This window comes from Oculina patagonica, chromosome 11 (genome assembly GCF_052425735.1).
Source record: "Oculina patagonica isolate OP01 chromosome 11, crgOcupat, whole genome shotgun sequence".
Taxonomy (NCBI): Eukaryota; Metazoa; Cnidaria; class Anthozoa; order Scleractinia; family Oculinidae; genus Oculina; species Oculina patagonica.
The window spans coordinates 10,766,191-10,780,633 of NC_135768.1; the positions used below are offsets into that span (position 1 = coordinate 10,766,191).

At 39.8% G+C, this 14,443-nt stretch overlaps 1 protein-coding gene across 1 annotated transcript; it reads right to left on the reverse strand.

Moving 5' to 3' along the window:
- Window positions 1-2,351: 2,351 nt before the first annotated feature.
- On the reverse strand, window positions 2,352-12,901 carry LOC144630257 (hepatocyte growth factor activator serine protease-like). The gene is made up of 3 exons (XM_078488596.1): window positions 12,773-12,901; window positions 12,400-12,570; window positions 2,352-2,623 (listed from the first exon to the last, which is right to left on the reverse strand). The coding sequence occupies exons 1-3, from the start codon at window positions 12,825-12,827 to the stop codon at window positions 2,430-2,432; spliced, it is 420 nt and encodes a 139-aa protein (XP_078344722.1). The 5' UTR covers window positions 12,828-12,901; the 3' UTR covers window positions 2,352-2,429.
- Between the last annotated feature and the right edge of the window lie 1,542 nt (window positions 12,902-14,443).

Genomic DNA, 14,443 nt, shown 5'->3' on the forward strand with positions numbered 1-14,443 from the left:
CCAACTTGAGGTCTCGACTTAAATTTAGGCTCGTGTCTAAGGAGACCTCCTTTCTCTGCTCCTAGAAAAATAATTAAAATCGAGTGTAAAACTCAGTGAATTTTGCTGACTTCTAAAGAAAATAAGATTAATAGCCAAACGGAAGCTAATTTCTTCCTCATGTTTCAGCGGGCTCTTTGAGTTATTGTTAGCAAATCAAACTGCTCATGGAAAACGCGATAGACGTACTCATTTAAAATCTGAAGGTTGAGTGAGTGAATATTTTATTAGTTACATCATTTAATTAGCTTTAACTGTTTTTAACGGCTGTCGTGTAAGTGGTGTTTATGCGTACGGCTACATAACTTCAGGCTTTAATGACTGGTAACAGTCATAGAAAAAGCCTTCATCGTAAGAGTTGCTTGAGGCGTAGCCGAGAGCAACTTAGCTTGACGAGTTCTCTCCTAACTTTCCATTAGTGCTTGTTTGGTTAAGCCTGCTGTCGAGCCAAGTGGCCCATAAGGCCGGAGCTTATCCCGGTTTTAATAGCATTAAGCGGCCAGATAACAAAATCCTAGATGTGTTTCTATTCCACCGTAGATGAGATGCTAGCCCGCCATCGCAGGGTTGCCCCCAGCAGTAAATTCGCCGGTACCCATTTATGCACTTGGGTGGAGAGAGGCACTATGAAAGTTAAGTGTCTTGCTCAAGAGCACAACCCCGGCAAGGGCTCGAACACGGGCCGCTGGATCCGTAGACTAGTTTATCTTTGGGAGATTTTTACTTTTATTTGGTACTGTTGTTCATGGTGAAAAAGGATACATAATATACATAAAGAAAATAACATGAATAAAAAATCATTCTAAAAAAGATGTAAAGGGCATATAACCGGGGAGCTCCGCTTTTAGGCTTGCCTAAATCTATAAATTAGTTGTTGTTGTTGTTGTTGCTGCTGCTGCTGCTGCTGCTGCTGCTGCTGCTGCTGCTGCTGCTATGGTTATCAGTGACGTAATGAAAATGACCACAACTTGTTCAGCAATGATTGGACATTTGTTTGATATTATAATTACAGCAGCAATTGGTAATATTTTTAGTACTGATCCATCAAAGTATAAGAGCTGGCAAGTGCTGGAAACCGTTATGAGCCTCCTTGATGTGAGTTTCGCACAAGTGCTGTGCTAAAGCCGATATTAACACTTTTAAATTTCCCTTTGGGTAGACCATGAAAGGAAAAAATTTTATCGGTGATTTTCTTTTTAACGATCATACAACATTTACAGAAAACGTTCTTTAAGCAATCAAGCTAGCTGTGACCCTCTGAATGCAAAAGACGGGAAGGTCTAAACAACTACCTTAACCTGGCTTTTATTTTTTGTTTGGAGGGGGAGTAGTAAAAGGCTGGCTAATTAGTAAAGCAGAAAACAAGAGCGGAAAAACTGCGGGAACAAGGAAACACAGGAAAATTGTTGAAGGGAACAGGGACCTTCCTGGGAGACCCTCAATGACGGTGTTGGTATTAATTACAAATGCACTAATGGTGGCCTGGCCTTGCAAAAACGTTCTGTACTAGTCATAAAAATTGTTAAAGGGGGGTTTGGCTACGGATGGGTACGTTGTGGCCTAAAACTTGACGAAATCTGGCCGACGTTTTCAAGTTTGACAGTGTTACGTAGAAGGAAATCACTTGAAAACCATTGATTACATTTACAGTGGAACCCCGATATTACGAACCTCGATAAAACGATATTCCCGATATAACGATGGATATTCTATGTCCCGGCAAAAGTTACAGTAAAATTGATGGGAAGGAACCCGATATAACGCGCGCGATATAACGATATTCCCGATATAACGATGCGAATTTAGCGTACCAAACGTAAAATCCTCCCGACTGATATAACGATATGATCAGTAGACAGTCACAATTTATTCGCAAAGCATCGAATTTGATGCAATAATATTATAGTTATTGAGTGATCTCTAACGTTTCTGACAACAGCTTTGTACGATGATATACGAAAATGATACGGCTGTGTTCTAAGCCTCTTTATCAAAATCGTTCTCTTTATCCTCCTTTGATATGCAGTAAAAAATACTTGTTAGTAGGTTTACCCCGATATAACGATATTTTCGGTTATTTTACGTCCATATCGTTATATATATCGGGAGTTTCGATATAACTATTCCTCGATATAATGATATTATTTTACTGCTCCCTTGGCATATCGTTTTATCGGGTTCCACTGTATTAACACCTTGAATAATGAATTTATGTCTTTGATTCGTTTGTTGTTCAAAGGTTATGTTGTTGATCAGTGAGTGCACCCTCGTGATTCTATCATAGTTTACACAAAAACTTAGGAGGCTTCTCGTGATTCTGTCCCTTTAATTATGCACTCGCAAGAACTCTTACAATACACAGTTTGTTTAATGCACTGTTTTAGTTACACTTAGCCCGAAGCAGGGCGAGCAAGTCCCTTAAGTATCTTTCTTTCTTCCTCGCTAATTTGACATCTTTCACCGGTACGACCAGGCTCACAGAAGCAGCGTACCTCCATGCTTCCATCTTCTTCAATTTTTCCACATTTTCCGTGATCAGGTACACAGTTTGTACCCTCCGCTTCGTCAGCGCTACACTCTCCAACTAAAGTGAATGAAAAATTGATTTAATTAACATTTAACCCTCGTAATCCACTGAACGAAAAACGATGGTGACTGGTACATTTATCCATAATTCTTAGCGCACGAAAACCCTAAAAACGTTTATAAAAACGCACATATAAGTTTAAAAACTTCAAACCTAGCATACGCATTGTTAGGTTGATAGGACAGTAGCACATTTCGGAGAAACATAGCTTTCTGTGTGTCTATTGGTTGTGTTAGGTTCGCAAGGTATTGTGGTGAAATGTACACCCGCCATCTTTTTGTTACGGTGGATTACAGGGGAGATTATGCCACCCCCATCCTTCAGGTTTTCAAATAATTTTAAATGTCAGTCCGGCTTAAAGCGGTCCTCTTGACTTCGCGCCAAAAAAAAGTTTCTTTTTATTTTTTGCCTGTGAAAAGGCTTTGGTCCATACATACAAAAAGGCAATAAAATATTTTCTAGTTCTTTATTTTCGCTTTGCTACAGGCCAAAATTGAATTTTGGCCGACATGGGGCCGCCAACGGTAGTCGAAGGGCTAAATTTCGACCATTTTGTGAAGCGCGCTATGTCCACAAAAATGCACTTGACGAAATATCCTTTGGCACAAACTCTAAGACATCTTTATTTAGTTCACTGACGAAACGAGGAAAATTTTTCGAAAATTCTAAGCATGCCAGCGCTTCTAAAAGACACCATACTCTGAGGTCTTTATTCACAGGTTAAAATTTAGGTAAATACAAGAGAATAAAACTCAAAAGTTTCAACATAAATTGGATTCAAAAAGCACATCAATGCAATCTTCTTACCTCAATAAACCGTTTTCTACTTTCAAACCGGTGGGTATCTCCTTGGATTGCACGCGAGAACAAATTAAAATCTGCCATAATCAGTGTGTTTACATAGTTGTCAATCTCGAGCCCAGAGTCCGTCTATGTCGGTCAGCGGTACGGGACGGACTCTGGGAAACTGGAATTGATCAGATCAATTTCAGGTAGAACCTTGGTCTTCCGGTTTTTATTGCGCATGTTCTCAGGTCTAAGCGGAAGTAAATTTCCCAGAACGGAAGTAAAGCGAGAAAGTTGAACTATTTCTAACACAGTATCGACAGAACTGGTGTTTATCGAAGCAACAAAAGTAACAAAAACGTTCTGCAGTTAACAAAAGAGAGAGTTAACAAAAGAGCGTCTGGTGTTTTGATTTCCGTTAGTCTCTTTCTTGAGCATACTGCTATATTGGTTTTAAATCAAAGATCTTGTTTGCCTTCCTGCATTCCGCCTGTGAAGACTGCGTGCGTGTGTCAGTTGTTGACGTTGTTGTTTTGCAGACGACGGCGAAGAAATTTACATAATGCACAACGCACGGACAAGCTATTGTTATGTTGATAAAAATTTTTGTTTGGCAACTTTCGTATATTTCAGAGGCTTCTCGCTAACAGCGCATCTTTTCATGATAGATTGCATGTCTTCGAGCAAATAATTTTTTCCTCGTCGAATGGCGGTAATATTAATAAAGACGTTTAAGGCCACACCGGTCAACGCTATTCAAAAGGTATAATTAGCATTTCGGCGACTCAGCTCGTGCACACAATTCACGCAATTCACGTGCACACAATTGTACAATTCCCTTTTTTTCAGCAAAACAACAACGCGTAATGTTCAAATTCTGCGTCATTAGTTATTATTTTGAATCGACCACTGTCTGCAATATTCAGTTTTTCAACCGTAACGGAGATTTGAATGAAAACAGTAGTTCTAGCGAGATTTGTAAGTCAACTATAAATTGAGTTTTCAATCGACCTTGTCCTTGGTGACGCCGTCATTGTTGTTTTGAAACATGTTAAAACTCCGTTCAGAATTGACTTTTAAAGGAAGTGCTTTTTTATTCATGGACTTCATGGTATCTTTTGAGTTCAAAAATGGTAGAATTAGAAAATACTTCATTTATGTAGCGCCATATCACGAGTTCTTAGCTGTTTTACAAAATTAAGTTGATACATCTGAACATTTGACCATGGAAAACAAAAAATGTTTTTCCAGGGTTTCCGGTTTGGTTTACTTCCGGTGAAGATTTTCAGACTTCCGTGTTGTTTTCTATTGTTCTGTGAGGACCAGTAGGACACTGAATTAAAATTCAGTTTCCCAGAGTGAGTCCCGGCGACCCTACCGCTGACCAACCGCTGACGGATCGCGGAGCCGGGGGTCACTCTGGGCTCGAGATTGCATAGTTGTCGCTCGTGCCGAAGCTGATTTGCATAACCTTACACTCGATGAGAAAACTCCCTCAACCGTCCAAACTCGATTAAATATCTTTAGAATATAAGGAAATTGCTTCTTTTGATATTCCTATACCATACAGACCCAGCGCTGAGAAAGAAATTGTGTTGAAGATGACCAGAATACTCGCGGCGTGCGAGACTCCACAAAGTAAATATTGACGGTTACACTGGTCGCACTTGTCCCAATAATGTAAGTTCAATTCGCTCCCGTAGTATCTCTAGGGAAAGAAGAAGAGTCGAAATTCAGCCATTTAATAAATATAAAACGTGTTAAAACGACAATTTGAATTCTGACAACGCCGGAAATTACCAAAGCGATCATGCAAAGACAACTGAAACTTTACGTCCAAAACATCACTTACAGGTTGCTTACCGAGGAAGTGTAGTCGCCAGATACAATCAACAAGTTTCAATAGAACTGTTTTATGTGACAAAAAGGCACTAATTTCAATTCATACTTGATGTGTTTCATTCCACAAACGTTCATTTGGAGCCACAATGCAAGTTATGTGCTTCGAGATCCGTTAAACAGAAACTTTTGTAGTGCGGTTGCGTGGACGTATACAAAACATGGACCCGGGTCCATGGACCACCCCTGTGGACCCGGTCCATGGACCACCTTGTGGACTCGGTCCATGGACCACCCCGGTGGACCACCCCTAATTTTCGAAAGAAAATCAAAGTGTAGAAATATGGGGACAGGGTATAAATTGACGGCAGGTATTAAAACACAAAACAACGAAATGAAACCACCAAAACGACCGAAACAAAATTAGCGAAACCACCGAAACGACCAAAACCAAACGCCGGAAAGGGTTGAAACAAGCGAAACGAAACAAAATCACTAAAACCCATTACCGTTAGCGAGAGCTAACCGTAAACAGGCTAACCTGAGCGTTATTCAGGCTAACCGAAGTGCTATTGAGGCTAACTGGAGTGCTATTTAAGCTAACTGGATCGAGTGGCCAACCGGAGTGGAAGGCATGAAAAGTGCTCTCCGGTTTATAGCCTGAATAGCACTCCGGTCAGTCTAACTAACACTCTGGTTAGCCTGTTTACGGTTAGCTTTCAATAAAAAGCTTTTGCTTGTTTCGGTAATTTTGTCTTGTTGTCTATGCCACTCTTTCGGCCGTTTCGGTTGTTTCGGCAGTTTCGTTTTGATCATTTCGGTGGTCTAGCTTGTTTCGGTCGTTTCTTTTCGGTGGTTTCATTTCGTTGTTTTGTGTTTTAGTACCTGCCGTCAATTTATACCCTGTCCCCATTCTACACTTTGATTTTCTTTCGAAAATTAGGGGTGGTCCACAGGGGTGGTCCATGGACCGGGTCCACAAGGTGGTCCATGGACCGGGTCCACAGGGGTGGTCCATGGACCCGGGTCCATGTTTTGTATACGTCCCGGTTGCGTCGCGGTATTTTGCAATGTCACGCAAATTGTAACGTATTCTTATTAGAGGGTCTCAATGGGGTGGTGGCTTTTACGGTTAACCGGTTAAAATTTTGGCTTTTTTACGGCTAACGGTTAATTTATTTCCATAACGGTTAACAGAAGTTAACAGTTAATTTTCATTGTTTTAAAAAGTTAAAAATTAATTTCCATTATCGAAAAACATATTTTGGGTCTCAGGGCCATTCTGGCACGATAAGGTGAACTAGTTCGGTTTATTTATAACTACTGACCAATTTTTTACGGTTAACATATTTTACGGCTAACGGTTAAAATTTTCCAATTTTACGCCTAACGACTAAATTTTTGGCCGTTTTACGGCTAACGGTTAACCCCATTGAGACCCTCTTATTAGCTGTGTGATGTGAGGTGAGTTGTTTTTTGAGAAAAGAATAAAAGAACAGAGTAAATTAACCTCTGTGGTCGGGCATTTGGGAGTAAATCGTTAAATGACAGAACAGAAAATAAAACAAATGAATAGTGTTCCGAAAAAGAGACAGAGTGTGCTAAACTGTATTCACCGTTGAAAGGAACTGAAAATGTGACCCGAAGCTGCGTTTGTAAGTATTCAGTTTGATATCGTCACTTTATCTCATCTGTGAGAAAAATTGTATGACCAGCCAAATATTTTTTCCAACAAGATAGGACTGAGGCAAATGAAAAAAGGAACAGATTTATTTTTACGAGAAACCCATAATGGTTGTTCAACTCTTTTGTACTTGGAGGTGGTTTTATTAGTAGCGCTTCAGAAGGGATCATATAACGGAACCATGCCAACATTGTATTTTTTTATAACTGTACTTATTTATTCTTCAGAAAATTAAATTACATTAGTGGCCAAAACATGTTTTAGTTTTGAAACGTGACGGGGAGGGGGACTCATCGTACTCCAAGCCAAGCACAATGACATTCCTTCCCCCCCTCGGTGGTACTCAAGTTTCCCAAAATTTCTTTTGCAGTGTCCGGTGTGTCTGTAAGTATTTGCGACAATACATAACTAGGCACATGATAAGTGGTGACTTGGATTAAAGTGAAAATAAGTGGAGAAGTGGTCGCAAGTCAAATACTCGGAAAAAAGATTTTCCGAGTTCCCCAACGGGAGTCGAACCATGACCTTCCAGAATACCGGTTGGACGCTCTAACCACTGAGCTATGGGGGGACTCATGGTGAGCGAGGTCATATACTGGGTTCTTATGTGTGACACATGTCCTGCTAACTGCAAGGCTCAAATATATGTCCAAATGATAAATGTGAATACATAATAAGTGGTGACTTGGATTAAAGTGAAAATAAGTGGAGAAGTGGTCGTAAGTAGGCATAAGTAGGCATAACTAAGTCGCAAGTAGGCATAACTAGGCAGTTCAGACGATCCTGCTTCATGGTGCTTTTTGGGGAAAATTTTTAGACATCGGAAGGCATAAGAGACATAAGGTGCACGCTCTGAAGTCGTCGATGCCACAGGCTCTGTAAAATACAATTTTCGCAGATTGCGGACCTCTTCTTGTAGTGCTTTCGGGAAAAGGAGTTTCGTTGAAAGTCATACACCGCCTACAAAGTACAAAGATCACGAGACTGAATACTGATCTATTTTTTGCTGTGCTAGCGATACCTTCGGCGCTGAAATATGGGAAGGGGGGGAGGGGTGGGGCTGAGCCTTCCAAGTTTTTGTTTGGGGGACTTCAGTCAGGCACCCCGCCCCCCCTCCCTCCGCCGCCTATGTAAATAAAAAAAAAGTAGACATTGTAACGGTGTTCTTGTATTCTTAATCCTTCTGACACGTTATCGAAATTCAATGTCGCAATGCTAAAGGCCACGTGCGCTCGCTTTGTACTTCCACACAAAAGGACTTGGTGCGGAAAGAGTGCAGCAGTTATAAGTTGCTGTCGAAACTGCTGACAGCTTTTCGAGAGATGAAGATAAAAATCAACTAGTTCCCTTTCAAGTATGTCCTGGTGCTTAGAATATGTGCTCTAAAAAATACAATGATTCTGAATCGCTACAGATAACACCACTTCCAAGTAGAAACAGATTTTTTTTTTCGGAGGGGGGGGGGGTTACCCAGCCCTTTTCTCGTGTAGTAGAAATTCCCCATATTTTCTAAAGAATAAATAAGTACAGTTATAAAAAATACAATGATGGCATGGTTCCATTATGTGATCCCTTCTGAAGCGCTACTAGCCTACTAATAAAACCACCCCCAAGTACAAAAGAGTTGAACAACCATTATGGGTTTCTCGTAAAAATAAATCATTTGCCTCAGTCCTATCTTTTTGGAAAAAATATTTGGCAGGTCATACAATTTTTCTCACAGATGAGATAAAGTGACGATATCAAACTGAATACTTACAAACGCAGCTTCGGGTCGCATTTTTTCAGTTCCTTTCAACAGTGAAAACAGTTTAGTACACTCTGTCTCTTTTTCGGAACACTTTTCATTTGTTTTATTTTCTGTTCTGTCATTTGCCGATTTACTCCCAAATGCCCGACCACAGAGGTAAATTACTCTGTTCTTTTATTCTTTTCTCAAAAAACAACTTACCTCACATCACACAGCTAATAATACGTTACAATTTGCGTGACATTGCAAATTACCGTGACGCAACCGCCCTACAAAAGTTTCTGTTTAACGGATCTCGAAGCACATAACTTGCATTGTGGCTCCAAATGAACGTTTGTGGAATGAAACACATCAAGAATGAATTGAAATTAGTGCCTTTTTGTCACATAAAACAGTTCTATTGAAGCTTGTTGGTTGTATCTGGCGACTACACTTCCTCGGTAAGCAACCTGCAATAAGTGGTGTTTTTGGACTTAAGTTATAAGTTGTCTTTGCATGATCGATTTGGTTATTTCCCGCTGTCGGAATTCAATTTGTCGTTCTAACACGTTTTATATTTATTAAATGGCTGAATTTCGACTCTTCTTCTTTCCCTAGAGATACTACGGGAGCGAATTGAACTTACATTATTGGGACAAGTGCGACCAGTGTAACCGTCAATATTTACTTTGTGGAGGAGTTTGATCGTAGCACGAGTCAAGTTCGAGCCCGAGTCAAGTTCGAGTCACGAGTCAAGTTCGAGTCAAATATTTTTTTTTACTATTTCTTTCTTTTAATAATAATAAACTATCGTTTGACTGTTATAAAGAGCAGCAGTTAGGTTTGATTCGACAAAAAATTTTTACTGTAGAAGCGATCGCAAAGATTTCATTTTGCATTTTAAAATAAATATACCGGTAAGCTAAATTACCGGTATTCCTTGCTCCTTCATTCAATTCTTACTGTTTTATAACTTTTCAATATGCTTTTTCGCCTTTCAATACGCTTTTACCAGCAGTTTCTTGGTTTTGTCTTGGTTACTGAGGAATATATATTTTTCCCTTCACACAGGATTGTCATCGTGTTCTATTTTTAAAACGAACGACTTTGTCACACAACGATTTTGTCACACAGTTAGACTGCATATATTTTTTGGTTCAAAATTATTTTTATCCGATTCAGAATAACTTCGGGCAGATTTGAATTCGACATCAGTCTTGACTTGACTGAGAAAAATGGAGCACATGCATTACTGTCTCGGAATCCCAGAAATGCGGGAAACAATTTTATCAGTGAACTTGTTTCATCTTAATTGTCGTTGACCCCTGGTGTATCTATTCTGTATGGCAAAGGTGAAAGAAACAACAAACAATTACATTTATTAGACAAGCGCTTAGAAATGCCTTTCAACTGTATGCGAATGAGAGCAGAGTGTGAAAAAGCACGACCAGCGCTTCGCCATGTTTACAGTGGATTTCAGTTTACTTTGGCCGCCCGCTTTGCGAATTTCGTTGGGAAATTGGAAACTTTGTTACGAAGTTGCCAATTACGTTGCGAAGTTTGCGAATCAAATTGCGAACTTCGATACAAAGTTCCCAACTTCGGCCCGACTGAACTTTCCAAGTTTGGTAGTTTAGAAAAAACCAGACATGTTGCTTGAAAGTCATGGCGATATCTGAACTCGATGATTTTAGCACTGGTCAAGGAAAGTTGAAGTAGCTTGAAGTGTAAGACAACGTTTCGCATCAGCGATCACGCAAGTGATTTGCCGATAAATAAATTTTATGCATGCAGAAATTTGGTGAAATTTTAAGTTTTTTGTATGAAAATACACATTTAACAATTTCTGTGAGGCATCATCATCAATTTCAAGTCTTCTGCGTTTGTAAGCCGGATAAAACTGGATGGTTTACTCATATGTAAAATTGATTTTAATCGAAGCCGACGCGATGCGACATCGAACGCTAATTTGTCGAGACAACATGTTTACAGCTCGCTGAACATAAAAGTTTTCGAACCTTTTATATTTTTATTTTTATGACATTTGTTTCCAACAGTTTAGCGTAGTAAAGCCCTTTTTGATAACATAATTACAGAAGTTTTTAATAAATTCGGGCCGAAGTTCGGAACTTTGTATCGAAGTTTGCAATTTGATTCGCGATTTGATTTGCTGTTCTTGTGCCTCTGGTAAATCATTTTCACCAGCAATTAAAACCAAAAGACTTAAAAAAAAAATAAACTTGACTCGAACTTGACTCGTGACTCGAACTTGACTCGGGCTCGAACTTGACTCGTGCTACGATCAAACTCCTTTGTGGAGTCTCGCACGCCGCGAGTATTCTGGTCATCTTCAACACAATTTCTTTCTCAGCGCTGGGTCTGTATGGTATAGGAATATCAAAAGAAGCAATTTCCTTATATTCTAAAGATATTTAATCGAGGTTGGACGGCTGAGGGAGTTTTCTCGTCGAGTGTAAGGTTATGCAAATCAGCTTCGGCACGAGCGACAACTATGTAAACACACTGATTATGGCAGATTTTAATTTGTTCTCGCGTGCAATCCAAGGAGATACCCACCGGTTTGAAAGTAGAAAACGGTTTATTGAGGTAAGAAGATTGCATTGATGTGCTTTTTGAATCCAATTTATGTTGAAACTTTTGAGTTTTATTCTCTTGTATTTACCTAAATTTTAACCTGTGAATAAAGACCTCAGAGTATGGTGTCTTTTAGAAGCGCTGGCATGCTTAGAATTTTCGAAAAATTTTCCTCGTTTCGTCAGTGAACTAAATAAAGATGTCTTAGAGTTTGTGCCAAAGGATATTTCGTCAAGTGCATTTTTGTGGACATAGCGCGCTTCACAAAATGGTCGAAATTTAGCCCTTCGACTACCGTTGGCGGCCCCATGTCGGCCAAAATTCAATTTTGGCCTGTAGCAAAGCGAAAATAAAGAACTAGAAAATAATTTATTGCCTTTTTGTATGTATGGACCAAAGCCTTTTCACAGGCAAAAAATAAAAGGAAACTTTTTTTTGGCGCGAAGTCAAGGGGACCGCTTTAAGCCGGACTGACATTTAAATAGGACTCTGGTACGCTGGAACTTTCATTCATAACACGGAGGCATTTTAATATGAAATCTTTTTTCTAGATGTTTTGCTTCTAGCAACGTCAAAAACCGAGGTAAACACACCCAAACGTGCCTTTGCACCCCTGCGTAATGTGAAAATAGTAAAATCAAAAATGGTGGATACGTTATATTATGTCATACCCATATAAGCAACAGAATGACATGCTATCTCGTAGAACAAGCTCCAGGCTATCTACTAAATGGTACCTTTCTCCTCTTTACCCCCTCCCCCCATGTCCCTTTTTGTACGCTGGTCGTGCGGGTAATACCTTTGCAAAAATAAACATATTTAGAAAGGAGGCCACATGAGCTCTAGCTGGTTTTCTTGCGGGTCCTCTATACAGTTCGAATTGGAATTTGGAAATGTTGGTTTTATTTAAGAGAGATGAAAGCCAGAGTATCAGGAGAAAAACCCACGGAGCAAGGCGAGAATCAACAACAAACTCAACCCACATATGGCACCGGGCCGAAATCGAACCCGGGCTACATTGGTGGGAGGCGGGCTCTTCCTACTGGGCATTTCTGCATGTACATTAGAAGTAAGAAAAATTTACCTATACTTCAAAACTGACTGATTACTCATTTCGAACGAAGTTGAAATTTTTCTTACCACAATTGGCCCATCGAGTACGTTGGTATTCAGCATCCAATGCACACCACAGCTTGTCGTGTTCTGTCCTGGTACAGGAGTTGTAAGACTTCCCTTTATATTCGAAAGGTAAAACACAACAGCTGCCATCCTCGTTATCTGTCCTTTTTCCTGGTGGACAAAGACTGGTCACTGTGAAAGAGAGAGTATTGTACATGAACTATTCGAACACTTACACTTACTTTTTTCAGCTAATAGACACGTAAATGAATCTGATTGTTTTCAGTGCGTTATGAAACTTGATCAAACATTCAGGTCCTTTACAATGGGCCTTTACTAAATTTGGGTCCCCTGCTCTATTTCTGAAAATTATCAGTTAAACTGAAAAACGTACCATCAGCAACACACGTCATCCAAACAACAATGGACAAGACCAGAGCAATCTTCATTTTCTCACAAGTTGTGAAGAAACCGTTCGGTTATTCTTTAAGAACTTCTGACTCTTCAACACGTGCAAGGCGTGTGACTCGTTCAATGATATGTTTTGTTCTAAAACCCTTTTTCCAGCTCACCTGATTAATTATGGATAGCTATGAGTTGATCACTTCATCATCCTTACCTAACGTTCTATTATTTGATAAACCAATCGTATTCGAAGCACCTTGTTAATTATTAAGCTTAACACGTCCCCTTCAGGGGTAAAATATTTCAACTAAAATCGTATGCAATGTTTCCCTGTGCCATGCATTAGAGCATTAGTGCCGGACGACCAAGGAATTAAGTAATGGCCCTTCATGCGAAACAAACAAGGTTTTTCTTGTTCAAGGAGAGAGAACAGAAAACTTTCTGCTTAGTTCCCATAACGTTTGCACGCATCATTTTGTGGTATACCGTGACAGGCGTGCGCCCATCGAACTACGGATGCACGCTCGCACAGATTAACTTCCTTCATATAATTTCTTATTACCCAAGCGCGAGGGCCGATATGGAAGACTATCGCCCGAGGTCTTCCTTGTGGGGACCGAGCCAAGCGTGGACCGCACCAGAAACACCAAGGGCGATATTTTTTCAATGCGGTTCCGCTTGACCTTGCTGGAGCTAGGGAGAGTTAATAAGAAGTTTTTTATATTGCTCTTTCTCTGTTTTTTGCCCGATAGCCAGGCATTAGCATCAGTGGCTCATGATGCCTGTGGGCATGATAAAATCCGGCCCCGACTACTGGCTAATCGCGGCGCGCGTAGCGTCTGAGCGCTCGGCTCCTCTCCTTGTCGTTTGGGCTGGGCTTAATGGTAACTCGAGGCATGCCTCGAGCAACCCTCGCTTATTGATTGCTCTCTAAACTCCAGAGCATGAATAACTCGATAAAGCTTAACGTATGAACCATTTCTTTTACGACATGGCGTCGAGGATTAGAAAAAAGCGAGAAAACACTTTTATTTTGCGATTGAAATCAAAATTACGTAATTTTGATTTCAATCTCAATTAAGTATACTTAATTGCGTCGTACAGATATTCTCATATTCTCTCTACTCCCTTTTAATTGTCTTTGTTAAATAAATGCTTTGTGGCGCTGGGAAACCGACACCGACAAAAAAGGAGGGAAGACCTTCAATATTCTTCTTCCGTAAGGAAGAAGAAAATTAATTTCTCTGTGATGTGAATCGTGAGCAAAGCATGATTTAGTTTGACCTTGACGATGTCTTGAAGGAATGGAAAGTCATCGAGATTTGATCGATCCCAAAATACTGTAATGAAGGTAACATCTCAAGTTTGAATGTAGGCCACGACGACTAATTTGACTTAAACAAGATATAAAAAAGGCACCTAACAGAGCAGCTATTCATACATACATACATACATACATACATACAACCTAGTATTTATACACGATAAAAGATAAAAGCTACAAGCTTGTGGGGTCGTGTACAAAATTAAAAAGATAAAAATGTTAAAAATCGTTTTAAAAGGGGGTACTATCTACGTATTAAAACTATAAATTATTGTGAATTCGAATGAGTGAGAATAAAAAGTTAAAAATATGTAAAATCCTTAAACCTATTGTTGA

What these genes read in the sequence shown, in the direction of transcription:
- LOC144630257 (XM_078488596.1), bottom strand. Translation starts at nt 12,827, where the DNA reads ATGAAGATTGCTCTGGTCTTGTCCATTGTTGTTTGGATGACGTGTGTT. An exon ending in GATGACGTGTGTTGCTGATG is followed by an intron (nt 12,571 to 12,772) that starts GTACGTTTTTCA and finishes TCTCTTTCACAG; the next exon opens with TGACCAGTCTTTGTCCACCA. An exon ending in TACTCGATGGGCCAATTGTG is followed by an intron (nt 2,624 to 12,399) that starts GTAAGAAAAATT and finishes CATTCACTTTAG; the next exon opens with TTGGAGAGTGTAGCGCTGAC.